At 40.7% G+C, this 16,586-nt stretch overlaps 1 protein-coding gene across 3 annotated transcripts in view; it reads left to right on the top strand.

The window, feature by feature from the left end:
- The window catches only part of eif2b3 (eukaryotic translation initiation factor 2B, subunit 3 gamma), a 167,601-nt gene that overhangs the window by 82,454 nt on the left and 68,561 nt on the right, over positions 1-16,586 (top strand). For all 3 annotated transcript variants that reach the window (XM_068036980.1, XM_068036981.1, XM_068036982.1), the window contains one exon: positions 12,819-12,908. In XM_068036980.1, coding sequence (XP_067893081.1) covers positions 12,819-12,908 — 90 coding nt within the window. The remainder of the gene's footprint in view (positions 1-12,818; positions 12,909-16,586) is intronic.

The raw sequence follows: 16,586 nt of genomic DNA on the forward strand, positions 1-16,586 counted from the left end.
TTTTGCATTGCTTGATCTGTTCTAAATCTATCCCATTTAGCACGGTGATAGTGCCACACAGCACGATGGACGGTATCCTCAATGTGAAGGCGGGACTTCGTCTCCACAAGGACTGTGCGGTGGTCACTCCTACCAATACAGTCATGGACAGAAGCATCTGCAGCAGGCAGATTGGTGAGGACGAGGTCAGGTATGTTTTTCCCTCGTGTTGGTTCCCCCACCACCTGCCGCAGACCCAGTCCAGCAGCTATGTCCTTTAGGATTCGGCCAGCTCGGTCAGTAGTGGTGCTACCGAGTCCCCCACCCATTGAAGTCCCCCACCCAGAGTACATTTTGTGCCCTTGCCACCCTCAGTGCTTCCTCCAAGTGGTGTTCAACATGGAGGAGTACTGAGTCATCAGCTGAGGGAGGACAGTATGTGGTAATCAGTTGCCCATGTTTGATCTGACATCTCTCCCAACCTTGGCACAAGCCCCCAGATGTTAGTAAGGAGGACTTTGCAGGGTCGACAGGGCTGAGTTTACCGTTGTCGTTTCCGGTGCCTAGGTCGATGCTGGGTAGTCCGTCCGGTTTCATTCCTTTTTATTGACTTCGTAGCGGTTAGGTCCAACTGAGTGGCTTGCTAGGCCATTTCAGAGGGCATGTAAGAGTTAACCACATTGCTGTGGGTCTGGAGTCACTTGTAGGCCAGACCAGGTAAGGACAGCAGATTTCCTTCCCTAAAGGACATTAGTGAACCAGATGGGTTTTTACAACAGGGTTTCATGGCCATCATTAGACTAGCTTTTAATTCCAGATTTATTAATTAAATTCAAATTCCACCTTCTGCTGTGGTGGGATTCGAACTCATGTCTGCAGAGAAATACCCTGGGTCTCTGGGTTACTAGTCCAGTGATAATATCACTACGCCACCGCCTACCCCTGCTAGAACTCAAACTCAACACTGTCTGCATTGAAATTAAATAGCTCATCACACATGGATGTGAGCTATCCACAAAATGTGCTAAAACAAAGACATTCACGGATGCCACATCTCCAGCTACAATCACCACAATAAAGTGTGAACATCCCTCATCTTATCAAAATGGGCTGAAATCAGAAGCTGTTGTCTAGCCCCTCAGGAACTGAAAACCTAAAGTCACATGGGAATAACTAACACTTCATCTACCTTTTAAAGGTAACCTTTTTGGAGAACAAAGGATGTCATGAATCATCAGAATATCAGAACATCAGTCTGAGATCTGCAGCCATAGAGAGAACTTCGAAACAAAAACAAGAAATGCTGAAATCACTCAGCAGGTCTGGCAGCATCTGTGGAAAGAGAAGCAGAGTTAACGTTTCGGGTCAGCGACCCTTCTTCGGAACTGACAAATATTAGAAAAGTCACAGATTATAAACAAGTGAGGTGGGGGTCGGGCAAGAGATAACAAAGGAGAAGGTGCAGATTGGACCAGGCCACATAGCTGACCAAAAGGTCACGGAGCAAAGGCAAACAATATGTTAATGGTGTGTTGAAAGACAAAGCATTAGTACAGATTAGGTGTGAATATACTGAATATTGAACAGCAGCAAGTGCAAACCTGAAGAGAAAAAACCTGAAAAAAACAGTGGGTAAGCAAACTGAACAAACTAAGATGAAATGAAATAAATGTAAAAAATGTAAAACTTCGAAAGTCATCTTGAATTCCAGCACTAGACTGAGCAAGAGCGATCAATTCCAGCGAAGACAGTTAAACCCTACTGAGATGAGTTGGTAACCAACTGCAGCAAAGAAATAAGAGAGTGCCTTTTGAATAACCCCTGTGAAAATTGAACTAATAAATACCAGCACTGTCTTCAAACTGAACTGTTGACTGCCAAGAGACTTCAGCAAGCCAACAAGGGCAAGAGAACCAGCAAGCAGGCCTGCAACTTTAAAGCTTACATTCCAAGAGGATCCCATTGTTTTTTCCTGAAAACGGTAGACTTTTACACCTTGAACTCTTAACATCTCTTACCCTTTACCATCAATCTATTTCTTCTTCAGTGTTCATGAGAGTGTGAATGTGTGGGTGGGTGGTGCGACATTTTGGGTGATTATTGTTTAATAAATATTTAATCATCTGTTTTAAACTCATTGGAAAACCTGTCACTGTCTGTTGATGTGACCAACAAAACACGGGGCTGAAATACTGGTTTAAACAAAACACTACCTGTGGTCAGTTCTGATAAAAGGTCACTGACCTCAAAAGTTAACTCTGCTTCTCTCTCCACAGATGCTGCCAGACCTGCTGAGTAGTTCTGGCATTTCTTGTTTTTATTTCAGATTTCCAGCATCTACTGTATTTTGCTTTTATTATACTATCTGTGATCAGTTGGGAGGTGACCAATGGAAACCAGTCACACCATTTCTCTCCTGTCCATAACATGATTGATTCAATATGAGGTTTCAGAGGGAGAACGACAAGTCACCGAAATCATAGAAAATTTATGTCACAGAAGAGACCATTCAGCCCATCGTGCCCATGCTGGTCAAAAGTCATTAACCAAAATTTTGAATTTAAATGAGGCAGACTTTGATGGGATGACAAATCAATTAACCACAGTAAACTGGTTTGAATTGTTAATGAGTAAACCTATGGATAAACAGTAAGAAGCATTCAAATAACTCTTTGGTACATTACAATACAAGTACATACCTCTAAAAGGCAACAGCTCTGCTTGTGTAGTTGAACAATCATGGTCAACAAATGAGCCAATATAGAGAATCAGGCTAAAAGAAAAGACACATACAAGGAAAAATGGAATGGGAGAGCTATGAACAACAAAGGGATATAAAGAAATTAATGTGTAAAAATAGAAATACAAGAAAAGCTTGCAAGTAATAGCAAAACTAGCAGCAAAAATGTTTACAAATACATTAAGAGAATGAGAGTGATAAAGGGGTGTGTGAGTCATTAAAGACTGATACAGGTGATACTATAATGGATAAGATGATGGCAGGCTTTAAATGAGTACTTTTTCACAGTAGAGGCAGAGGACAAAATACCAGTGGTATAAGCAAACTGAAAAATAAGTCGTGAGGAACTTAGTAGATTAAATATAAATTTTTAAAATTGGTAATGTCAAAAATAAGGGGACTTAAGATAGATGAGTCTGCAGGACCTAATGAGTTTTAAAACACAGACAAGGAAATTGCAGATCCATTAGTTATTTTTCCAAGCTCTCTAGATTTAGGAATTATGCTTTTGAGTTGGAAAATTGGGAATACCACTATTCGTTAAGAAGGGAGAGAAAAGTCTGGTAACTATCAACCTGTTAGTTTAACATCAACTGTAAAGAAGTTACTGAAATCTATCATCAGAGAGAGTGACTGAGCGCTAGGATAAGTAACAGTTGATCAAAGAGAGTCAGCATGGATTTATGAAGGACTTCATGTATGACTAAAATAGTTGACTTTTTTGAGGTGGTTACTAGCATGGTGGATAAGGGAGGGGAGTCTCTATGGATATTGTTAACATGGACTTCCAGAAGATATTTGATAAGGTTCAGCACTAGAGAGCACATGGAATTGGAGATAAACTTGTGACATGGTTTGGTAATTAGTTGGGAAGTAGGAAACGTAGAGTAGGGATAAACGGAATGAACTCATGATGTGATAAGTGGCATTTCCCCTGGGGATTTCCCTGGGCCTCAGCATTTCACCATATTTGTGAATGATTTGGACAAAGGAATAGAGTTGATATATCTAGGTTTGCAGATGATACCAAGTTAAGAGACATGGTAAGTTGTTTGGATGGGAGCAGAAAGTTAAAAAGGGACATAGACAAAGTGAATGGGCCAAACTATGGCAAATGGAATTCAATGTGGGGAAATGTGAGGTCATCCGCTTTGGATCAGAGAAAGACAAATGGAAGTACTGTCTTGAATAGTGAGAGATTAGGAGCTATAAGGAGCAAAGGAATTTGGGTATCTCTCACCTGGAGTACTGCATTCAATATTGGGCACCAAATCTTAGGAAAGATATATTGGCCTTGGAAAGAATACAGCACAGATTCACCAGTCCTTAAATTACTAAATTATGAGGACAGGTGCATAACCTTTATTTGTATTCCGTTGAGTTGAGATGGTGGAGAGGTGATGTAATCAAGGTATTTATGTAGAATTAATTAATTAATTAGAACTTTGCAGCACAGAAATGGGTTCTTCGGTCTAACAGGTTATTGCTGCTGTGTATGCTTAATCTCGCCCTGTCAATGTAGAGGTATTTTGAATTATAAAGGAATTTGATAGGGTGGATACAGAGAAACTATTTAGGGTCGTTAAAATCCGGAACATGGTCCCTCAGTATCCTGTGAATGCTGGGTCAATTGAAATCTTCAAAACTGAGATGGATATATTTTCATTAGGTAAGGGTATCAAGGGCTATGCAGCAAAGGCACGTTCCTATGTTGCCAGCTATACCATCTCAAAATAAAAATGCAGTATACTATAGCCTTTCATACACGTTTGATGGTCTTAAAAGAATTTTGGCTTTTACTTTTTTAAGAATGAAATGCTCTTTTAATACTTCCTATTAGATCCTATAAGTTGCTTCTTCAGTATCTTGAAACTAATCATATTTTGGGGATTCATTAAAGAAAGTAAAGTATCTTGAATAAAAAATTATATACTGCTGGATGTCTTGAAGATATGGTGTAAGTTCAGCATATTTTACATGTAGAAATGAAGAGAGAACAGAGGTAGCAATCAGACCTAGGATAATGCACACAATACACAATTGGTGTAGATAGATTTTAATTATTGCTGTATATATATTTTTAAATGTCTAACTCCGTTGATCATCAAGAGTTCATGGTGTCACTGTTAAGGATTTCTGCTAAAGTTATTTTTCGGGCTTAAATCTGACCTCAACAAGAAAACACACTTTTGACTTCTGTTCTGGAAAGGGTAACTTTGAGGTGACACCCAGCTTATCTATATCTATTAATCATTTCTCTGCGAATGAGAATTTTCCGTCAAAATAATGATGAGGCTTACAACACTTATTTATGCAAAAATTGCACAGCAACTTCAGATGTGCGTAAATGCATGGTTAAACACAAATATCTAGAAGATGCTGTCCGAGGTGCACCGTTCCGCCATTAGCTTCCCAAAAACAGCATCTCACTATCTGACTCTCAATTGCATGGTGGCTACGAATTAAATTCACTACAGAAAGTTAGGACTTGCCCATTTCAATCTAAGTACCCTTTTTAATGGCATAATAAGTCTTAATTACTTCCAAACAACCTATCTGGTACTGAAAATTAATTTTTACAAGTGTGAAATCTCATTCCTTCAGCTTTTAATTATTGCTGGAGGTTTTAAAAAACGCATACTTCTTTAAAAGTATATATTTTTAAAGCTTTTCCAATTTGTCTGTCTTTAATCCACTCTATTTACCTCCCTTTCTTTCACTTTCTGTATCTGCCTTGGCATTGCATTCATTGTTCTAATTTGTACTTGCTGGTTCAGACTCTGCGCTGTTCATCAACAATACTTAAGTCTTAGGGAGATACACGGTTGTTTGCGCTGTCACACATCCCAGATGCCACACTGTTTCCCAGCTCCCTCTTATAACAACTTGCTGTAGAAAAGCTCATGGAAATTAAATGGGCAAGGGCTGTTTGTTTGACGGCTACAGTAAATTCTGGTCCATTGCCTTTTTCAATTGTGCATGAAATTTCAGTTTAATAGTGTGATAACTCCAGAACTGAACAGCCCTGATGGTCTATTTCTAAAAGAAAAGGCAGCATCCTGCAGTTTGGCACTTGTTTACATCAAGGAGTTCATTCATGTTTGAAGCGCACATTATTTTCAAGCTATAGTCCCATCTTATCACTTATGAATAAGAAAAAAAACACACCTCTTCAGCAGTATATAATGCAGCATGTTTTTCATGAACATTTTTACATTAATGATTTTTTAAAAATGCAAACCTTTTCCATATGTGTGATACCTGATGCACAATTGGTGCTATCTATGCTCAGCAAAACGATGGAAAGTTGAGTGGCTACATGCTATGCTTGGATCAAAGGATAGATGGTTTTGCTGGAGAGGTTTATCAGTGTTTGTGAGAAACATGAGTACCACTTACCTGATAGTACACATGTTGGTCATCAGAATATGTATAAAATGATGTAATCTTTTTTTAAAAACTGCAGAGTTTGCTCTTCCAGCCAGCAATCTTTTTCCCTATGACTTTCTAAGGCATCAACCCTTTTAAGTAAAATTAGTAAAGTTTCAAACTCATTGATAAAGTTATCTGTTTATCTTTGTTTTGTAGCACCTTCTTGGGAGATCCATATTATTTTCATATGTCCTGGCTGGTGATCAGTTTCAGGTTTATCTTTTACAATTTTTAAGCTATTTTATACACGCATCACCTTCATGTCCCATCTGTAACACATGGCATTCCTCAATGAGATTGCAAGCAAGAACTTATTCCCGGATCCATACCGACATTGCCTGTTGAGAATTTTGCATTGCTTTTCGTATGTGGTAATGGATTACTTCTGCTCATTACCCACGCCCCAGACAGCTTGGTTGAGATCAAGGAGCTCACCATATGGGAACTATGAGCTAGTGTGCACAGTCAACCAATTGTCTCTGATGCACTGCCCACAAACCACCACATCACCTTGATCTTTTTATTAAAGTTTTTCTTTATATTGAAACTATTTTCTAAATTAAATTTAAAGATTTGAATATCTCTGATTCAAACAAAAATGTGTTCCAGTGCCCTGCATTATAGCATGCTGCACAAAACTGAAATAAATAATTATATCCCAAGATATTGGAAATACACAGCTCTGGCAGTACCTGAAAGCAAGATATAAGGTGAAAAACTTGATATACAGCAAAATTAAGTACTGTATTATACTTTTTGTGGTTATAGTTCTTTCTCTAGCCTGGTGAAGCTGGTCTGTCTATTTTGCACTTACCTGTCACTGTTTTTATATTTAGTGCACTTGGTTTTGTCTCTGGCCTACATTAATTCTATAGTATTATCAACTGTGGGCTAAAGCAACTAATTCATGCTGGTTCCCTGGCATAATCTGGAACAGGAGAACATGTGTGTAAGACTTAATCGTAGTAAAGCTAAAAGCAGTATATACGTTTTCCATCTGGGCTATTGTTCATTGAAGGTTGATCGATTTGTGGGTTCCAAACTGAACAGATTATAGCAACTGTCTCATGAGATCCAGTCATGCATCTAGACATTACTTAAGCTCTAATTTGTTTATGATCCATTTTTTCAACTACTTCTAGGTTTCATAAGATTGTCATATTAGGCAGGTCCTATATATTGTACACTTTGATATTTCAATTGGTATCAGAACTGAGAATATATTTTGGACTGAAAAAGACTTAAGGAGGACATAGACAGGTTAGCCAAATCTGAATAATCGAATAGTTGTAGCACAGAAGGAGGCTATTCGGTCTCTCATTTCTGTGCCAGCTCTCCGCAGGAGTAACTCAGCTAATCCCATGAGCCACCCTTTCCCCGTAGCCCTGTAAATTTTTTCTCTTCAGATAATTATCCAATTCCCTTTTGAAAGCCACGATTGAGTTTGCTTCCACCACACACTCAGGCAGTGCATTCCAGATCGTAACCATCCGCTATGTAAAAATGTTTTCCCACATGTTGTCTTTGGTTCTTTTGCCATTCACCTTTAAATTAGTGTCTTCAGGTTCTCGATCCTTCAGCCAATGTGAACTGTTTCTCCCTACCTACTCTGTCCAGACTCTTCATGATTTGGGTCATCTCTATCAAATCTCCTCTCAACCTTCTCTAAGGAGAACAACCCCAGCTTCTCCAATCCATCCACATAACTGAAATCCCTCATCCCTGAAACCATTCTCATAAATCTTTTCTGCACCCTCTCCAATGCCTTCACATCCTTCCTAAAGTGTGTGCCCAGCACTAGACACAATACTCCAGTTGAGGCTGAACCAATGTTTTATAAAAGTTCACCATAATTCTGTGCCTCTATTTATGAAGCCCAGGATCTCATGTCTCATTAACCACTTTCTCAACCTGCCTGTCACCTTCAACCATTTGTGCACACGTATATCTCCAGGTCACTTTGCTCCTCTACCACCTTTAGAAATGTATCTTGTATTTTATATTGCCTCTCCTTGTTCTTGCTTCCAAAAATGTATCACTTCACACATCTCTGCTTTAAATTTCATCTGCCATTTGTCCGCCCATTCCACCAGCCTGTCTGTGAAGTCTATCACCGTCCTCGTAATTCACAATTCTGCCAAGTTTTGCGTCATCTGCAAATTTTGAAATTGTGCTCTGAACACCCAAGTCTAAGTCATTCATGTAGATCAAGAAAAGCAGTGGTCCTCGTACCAATCCCTGGGGAACCCCACTAACTCCAGTCCGAAAAACAACTGTTCACCATTGCTCACTGTTTACTGTCACTTAGCCAATTTTGTATCCATGCTGCCATTGTCCCTCTTATTTCATGGGCTTTAACTTTGCTGACCAGCGTGTTATGTGGCACTTTATCAAATGCCTTTTGGAAGTCCATGTACACCTCATCAACCCTCTCTGTTACCTCATCACAAAACTCAATCACGATAGTGAAACATGATTTGCTTTTAATAAATCTGTGCTCGCTTTCCTTAATTAATCCACATTTGTCCAAGTGACTTGATTTTGTCTCAGATTATTGTTTCTAAAAGCTTTCTCACCACTGAGGTTAAACTAACTGGCCTGTAGTTGCTGGGCTTATCCTTATATCCCTTTTTGAACAAGGGTGTAACATTTGCAATTCTCTAGTCCTCTGGCACCATCCCCGTATCCAAGGAGGATTGGAAGATTGTGGCCAGTACTACCTCGATTTCCACCATTACTTCCCTCGTTATCCTTGGATGCATTGCATCAAGTCCTGATGGCTTATCAACTTTAAGTATAGCCAGCCTTTCTAATACCTCTTTATCAATTTTTAGCTCACCCAGTGTCTCAACTACACCCTCTTTCACAATGATTTTGACATCATCTTCCTTGATAAAGACAGATGCAAATTACTCATTTAGTACCTCAGCTATGCCCTCTGCTGCCGTACTTAAATTCTTAAATAGAGGGGCAGCACAGTGGTGCAGTGGTTAGCACTGCAACCTCACAGCTCCAGCGACCCGGGCTCAGTTCTGGGTACTGCCTGTTGCGGAGTTTGCAAGTTCTCCCTGTGACCACGTGGGTTTCCGCCGGGTGCTCCAGTTTCCTCCCGCAGCCAAAGACTTGCAGGTTGATAGGTAAATTGGCCGTTGTAAATTGCCCCTAGTGTAGGTAGGTGGTAGGATAATTGAGGGAAGGTGGGAATGTGGTAGGGAATATGGGATTAATGTAGGATTAGTATAAGTGGGTGGTTGATGGTTGGCACAGACTCGGTGGGCCGAAGGGCCTGTTTCAGTGCTGTATCTCTCTGACTCTTTTGGTCTTTAATCTTTTGCTATCCCTTTACTATTTATATGTCTATAGAAGACTCTTGGATTCCCTTTTATGTTAGCTGGCAGTGTCTTCTCATACTCTTCGTTTCTCATTTCTTGTTTCATTTCCCCTATGAACTTTCTATGTTCAGCCTGCTTCTCTCCTGTATTATCAACCTGACATCTGTCATACACACCCTTTTTCTGCTTCATCATACTCCCTCTCTTTTCATCCAGGGAACTCCAGCTTTTATTGCCCTACGTTTCCCCCTCACCGTGTGAATGTACCTCTACTGTCCCTAAACCATCTCTTTAAAGGCAGCCCATTGCTCCATTAAAGTTTTACCGGCCAATCTTTGATTCTAATGTACTTGGGACAGATCTGTTCTCACCCCACTGAAATTGTCTCTTCCCCAGTTAATTATTTTTGCTCTGATTTGCTCCTTGTTCTTTTCCATGGCTAACTAGTGATAACTGCAATCACTGTCCCCTAAATGTTCCCCTACTGACACATGATCCCCTTGACCCACATCATTCACCAAACAAGTGGCAGATGCAGTTTAATGTAAAAACGTGAAGTAAAATAGTTTGGGTGGAACATAGGAACTTAGGAGCAGGTGTAGGCCATTTGGCCCCTCGAGCCTGCTCCACCATTCAACTAGATCATGGCTGATCTACCTCAACGCTATTTTCCCGCACTATCCCCATATCACTTGATATCTTCAGTATCTAGAAATCTGTTGATCGCTGTCTTGAACATACTCAATGACTGAGCCTCCACAGCCCTCTAGGGTAGAGAATTCTGTAGATTCACCACCATCTGAGTGAAGAAATTTCTCCTCATCTCAGACCTAAACGGCCTACCTCTTATTCTGAGACAGTGTCCCCTGGTTCTATCCCTCCCGGCCAGTGGAAACATCCTTCCTGTATCAACCTTGTTGAGCTTTATAAGAATTTTGTATGCTTCAGTGAGATCACTTTTCATTCTTCTAAACTCTAGAGAATATAGGCCCAATCTACTCAATTTCTCCTTATAGGACAAACCCGCCATTCCAGGAATCTGGTGAACCTTCGTCACACTCCCTCTATAGCAAGTATATCCTTTCTTAGGTAAGCAAACCAAAACTGTGCGCAATACTCTAGGTGCTGTCTCACCAAGGCTCTGTACAATTGCAGCAAGACTTCTTTACTGCTGTACTCATATCCTCTTGCAATAAAGGCCAACGTACCATTTACCTTCCTAATTGCTTGCTGCACCTGCATGTTAGCTTTCAGTGACATATGCACAAGGACACCCAGGTCCCTTTGGACATCAACACTTCCCAATCTCTCACCATTTAAGAAATACTCTGCATTTCTGTTTTTCTTACCAAAGTATGAAAAAGTATGGAATGGAAGTATTTACAACTTGCAAAGATGCTGTAAAGTGTTGATGAACAGAAAAATCTTGAGGTTCAAATACATAATTCCTGGAAGCTGCGAGTGCAGGTAGATAAAGGCATAGAAAACGCCAGTAACATTTTACATTTTGTAAATAGGGTCTTGGAGCATAAGTTTGTGATAAATTTGTAGAGGCTATGGTCCAATCACAGTTGTAGCCTGCTGTGTGCAGTTTTGCGCATCCCATTGGAAAAAAACATTAAGGCCACAAAAAGGGTACAACATAAATTCACCAGAATTATGCCGTGGGTGGGAAACTATAGTTAGGAGATTTGAAATACTCTGATTATTTCCACTGGAAAGAAGGCTGAGGAAATTTATTTGAGGTCTTTAAAATTATGAACAGAGTTTATATGGAATATGATCGAATAATATGGATAGCTCATTTCTTCTGGTTGGTTCATTGATAAAAGTGCATCAATTTCAAATCCTCACCTGAGAGAAGAGAATGATGGGGTTAATTTTGGATTGCTTTAGCAAAGAACCGGTGCAAACATTAAGGACCAAATGCCCTCCTTTGCAAGTCTCAGACCAGCAGAACACCTGAGCACTTTTAAATGTGGCTTTGTACTAGACTCTGTATCTGTTATAAATTCAAATTGGTGTATAGATGGTCATTGCCATGATCTTATTAAATGGCGGAGCAGGCTCAATGGGCTGAATGGCCTACTTCTGCTCCTAAATTGTATGGTCCTATGTGGATTGAACTGTGCTGGTTCTAATGCACATTAGGATCAGAATGGGACATACCTACCAAGTTGTGCAGACAATTTTGATCCAAAAGTATAATTGTATCTTTCATTGAAAGTACTGTTCTTGTTACGGAATATTATTCCATTTTAAAAATACTTCTCCCCATCTCAACCAACTCTTTCACCCCAAACCATCTACCTGTGCCTGATACCTTTTCCTAATCAAGGTAAACTCTACTTTGAGAACGCTGTCAATGTTGCTGTTGAGCTGCCCATTAAAATGTCTGTGAGGATAAATCTTGGTATATTTAGCTGTCAATTTTCCTTCATTCCTGTGGGCAGATACCTGCATATTATCCACTAGTATCTCAGTAGTATTTGGAATCCTGTTTAGATGCTTTCTAAAGAAGTAAACAGTTTGGAAACCAAATAGTTGCTTACAAGCTACTCAGTTGTTGTCATGGAACTCCGGATGAGCAATACGTTCCAGTCTTGCCAGCAATGCCCACATCCCAAGAATGGATAATTTTATTTTATAATTGTCTTGCATACTGGAGAAATGTATAGCACTGGCTAATGAATTTCATAGGGTAGTATTTATCATGAGTATAGGAGCATCCACACTGATGGGATTGAGTAAAATTGATAAATTGAGCAAAGCATACGACTGTTGTAGCCTTCTGAGTAGCTTAAATCACCATGTGGTGCCATAAAACAAGAAGATAGGAAAAAAGTCTTCATTAGTGAAGCACTTTTCACTATCCAGCTAGATGGTGATCCAGAGTAACAGAATTAACAGATCTGATGAAGGGTCACTGACCTGAAATGTTAACTGTTTCTCGCTCCACAGATGCTGCCAGATTTGCTGAGTATTTTCAACATTTTCTGTTTTTATTTCACATTTCTAGCATCTACGGTATTTGGCTCTTGTAGAAGGTGGGTCTATCTATATTGAAAGACCTCCGAAAGTACCTTTTAATGATATCTGTTACCAGTTGTAACTTTATATTAAAGCACTACTACAATTACTTTATTAAAATGCAGTAACCTTTTATAGGTTTTGGAATATGGCAGTACTATGAAGGAAGAACATGGGGTTTGGTAACACTGCAATGGAATGAGGTTTGATTTTTACCGTGGATTCTTAGTTTGTGGAACGATACTGCAATGAGGTGCCAACGAATGGTTCATGAACTTAGAGCAGTAATTGCTTTTTTTTTGCAGATATCCTAGAATGCACATAAAAACCGCACTTGTGGATGCCCATCTGTACTGCATGAAGAAATGGGTTCTGGACTTCCTTGTGGAAAACAAGTAAGGGATTAATACTGTTACTGCACAATTAGCTCTTAAGTGCTCTGGTGAAAATTAGTTATAAATTTCCCTAATATTCAAAATATAGTTATAACAAAAAGTCGTAAAATGTCACTGGTGAAGATCAGGGACAGGAAATAGATTTTAAATCTATAGGTTGAAATTATGGTCTAAAAATTTAGTCCGATATATAGATCTTGTTATAGTGAGGGAATGTTCATGCTTACAAAAGGTTATGTTTAATTATTAGGTTTCCAGTAGCTCTGGGAAATTCTGTGCTTTCCTGCCAGGCTAACTAAATTTTCAATCCATGTACCAGGACATTGAAGCAAACTCTAATATTGCGGTAATAATGTCACAAGTAGCTTTGCCACGATAATATTGACCCTGTGATACTAAAATAAATTATCTTGGCTCAGCCTCCAGTTCAGAAGTTTCTTGGTTCAAGCCCCACTTCTAGACTTGACTGCATAATCTTGGTTGATACTTCTGAACAGCACTTAGTGAGTGCTGCACCCTCGGAGGTGGTGTTATACCAATGCCCTTTCGGATTGTTTGGGTGGGCATAAAACATCCAATGACACGTATTAAAATTAATTGTGTTAATTAGCTACTTTCAGAAAAACTCACAGCTGTGACACACTGGCACCTTATTTATGCAAGCTTCAACAGCTTTGAAACAAGTGAAAGACTCCAGATGATCAGTCACTTGAAATGGCCAGTCTTTGACCAGCACCTTTGCTATCAACAAAGATTATTTTCAGTCACCTTTGAGAACTAGCTATTCTGTGTTGAATAAACAATGGACAGCATTTTGTTAATCCACAGAATTTAAGGTGAGTCCAGTCTGGGACATTCTGTGGTTGAAAGCTCAGTGAACCGAAACCTGATCAAACAGGCATAAGGTAGGTATCTGAGAAGTGTCTCTCTCAGAGACAGAGTGGATGAAAGAGCCCTGGTTGCTAGTAAGAGAAAGACAGGAGCTGCTAGCTTTCGAAATAGTATAGTTTGAAAAATATGCCTAGGGGCTTGATGATTGCTTATTTATTATTTTCATGTAAGCCAAAGAGTGTAGCAAAATGGTTCTCACTATGAAACTGTAATCAGTTCTTTCCTGCACTTTATGTAAAATAAAATAGTTTGATATTTTGAAACTGACCCTTGTCTCGATAGAGGTCTTTGTTCTGCCTTCAGTTAAACAAGGAGAATGCACGTGGCAAAATGTGTGATGCCCTAGTTCTCATTAAAATCATCATGCTCTTTCTCATCCTGACCATTCTCCCTGTTGTGGGCCTCATCTCTGTTCCCTTAAGTCCAAGGGATGCAGACGGCATCCATCACCAGATCTGGCTGAACCACATAAAACAATATCAGGTCCTGCTCTCATCTGCCAAAACTGCTCATTTTCCAGGATCATTCTGGAATACAAAGATAGCGCCTGGCTTCTTTTCTCTTCTGCAAATGGTTTTCTTAAACCCTCTCATCTGCTGCTTCCACCCTCACCTCCAACAAGTGCAGAAGCTCATGGACTTCTTTGACACTAAGATTGAGAGCATTCAATCAGCTACCTCTGCCATTTCCTTCCCTTCTCCTTGCCATGGAGCCAAATTTCCTCTAAGGTCCTCTCCTCCCTGAACTCGCATTTTTCTTCTATCTCCCTGTATGTCCTCTCCGAGCTCAAATTGTCCAAGAGACCTAGCTCCTGCCACTCGACCCTGTTCCCACTAAATTGCTGACCACACAATTTCCTTTCCTGGCCCTAATGTGAGCTGATATGGGTAACTGCTCTCTCTCCTCAAGTACTGTCCTCTCCTCAAAAAATCAATCCTTGACCCCATCTCCTTTGTAAACTACCATCTCATCTCCAGTCTTCCATTGAACCATAGAAAGGTTACGGCACAGAAAGAGGCCATTCAGCCCATCATGTCTGTGCCAGTTGAAAAAAACTAGCCGCCCATTCTAATCCTACCTCCCAGCACCTGGTCCGTAGCCTCACAGATTACAGCATTTCAGGTGCAGGTCCAGGTACCTTTTTAAATGAGTTGAGGGTTTCTGCCTCCCCCATCGAGCAGGGCAGCAAATTCCAGACACCCGCCACCCTTTGGCTGAAAGAGTTTTTCCTCATGTCCCCTCTAATCCTTCTACCAACCACCTTAAATCTGTGACCACTGGTAATTGACCTCTCTGCTAGGGTTAACAGGTCCTTCCTGTCTATAGAATCCCCCCGCCCCCCCCCCCCCCCCCGCCCTTTCCTCTCCAAAGTCCTTGAATGTGCTGTCACCTCCCAAATGCATGCCCATTTTTCCCGGAACTCTGTTTGGATGCCTCCAATCAGATTTCTGCCACAGTACTGAAACAGCTATTTCCAAAGTCACATGTCATCTTCTGTGAATGTGACAAAGGCAAACTATCCCTTATCGACATGCCTGCAACCTTTGACGTGGTTGACCACACCATCCTCCTCTAACGCCTCTCCACCATCATCCAACTGGATGGGACTGCCCTTGCCTGGTTCCGTTCTTATCTATCTAATCGTACCCAGAGAATGACCTGCAATGGCTTCTCTTTCATCTCCCCCTGCACTGTTACCTCTGGTATCCCCAAAAGATCTGTCTTTGGTCTCCTCCTGTTTCCCATCCACATGCTGCTCCTTGGTGATCTCATCCAAAAGCAGAGTCAGTTTCCACATGTTACTGATGCCAGCCAGTTCTACCTTACCGCTACCTCTCATGAACCGCCCCCCACCCCCCCCCCCCCCCAATGTGTCTAAATTGTCAGTCGATTCTCTGACCTCCAGTACTGACTGAGCTGAAATTTCCCCCAGTTAAGTAGAGGACAGCCACCAGCACCATTTTCCAGCCACTGACTCCAGTCCTCTCCCTCGTTTGTTTGCAACCTTGGTGTCATATTTGACTCCAAGATGAGCTTCCAAGCATAAATCCACGCTATCACCAAGACTGCTAATTTTCAGCGCCAAAACATCACCCGACTCTGCCTCAGCTCATTGATGCTGCAATAGTCATCCATGGCTTTGTTACTTCTTGACTTGTCATGGAGGCCCCCATCTGCCAAGAATGAGGCACATTAATTTCACCACATGGACATTAAATTTCAAATTGTTGCTGGGAAGAAGAGAAGGCCTGTGACAAGGGGTTGCCAGGCCCCTGGCTGGAAAGACATTTTTGCTTATTAACAGACAGTGTTTGGAACAAAGGAGCTATTTCCGCTCCAATACTATCCACAAATAGATGTGGTCAAACCAGTTAGTCACGTGACTAACCTGCTTGGCAGTTTTGGGGTTTTTTCTGAATTGTATAGTTTGAACTGAGAGTCTGCAGAAAGCAGAATGCTGCTGGACTCGAGCAGACCTTCTTTCCTGTCGTCTGCTCCTATCTCTTTCTCACGGAATTTCAAAACCCACTGAACACATATGAGCCCCAAGAGAGAAAAGCCTCCCACAGTGAACAAGGTTTAAGGAGATTACTGGGCCCCAACGAAAAGCAAGATCTACAATCAAGGACTCTATAGTGAGATCAAAGTCCCTTAATAAAACCTCATCAGATATTGCCTGAAACCTTTTCACTTTATTTCTTCTGCTCTTTTCTGTCCCTGTCTGCATGTGTGTAGCGCGTATGCATGCCAGCCTGGGCGTGACATGTATCTGTAGGCGTAAACCGA

The sequence above is a fragment of the Heterodontus francisci genome, chromosome 8 (assembly GCF_036365525.1).
Source record: "Heterodontus francisci isolate sHetFra1 chromosome 8, sHetFra1.hap1, whole genome shotgun sequence".
NCBI lineage: Eukaryota > Metazoa > Chordata > Chondrichthyes > Heterodontiformes > Heterodontidae > Heterodontus > Heterodontus francisci.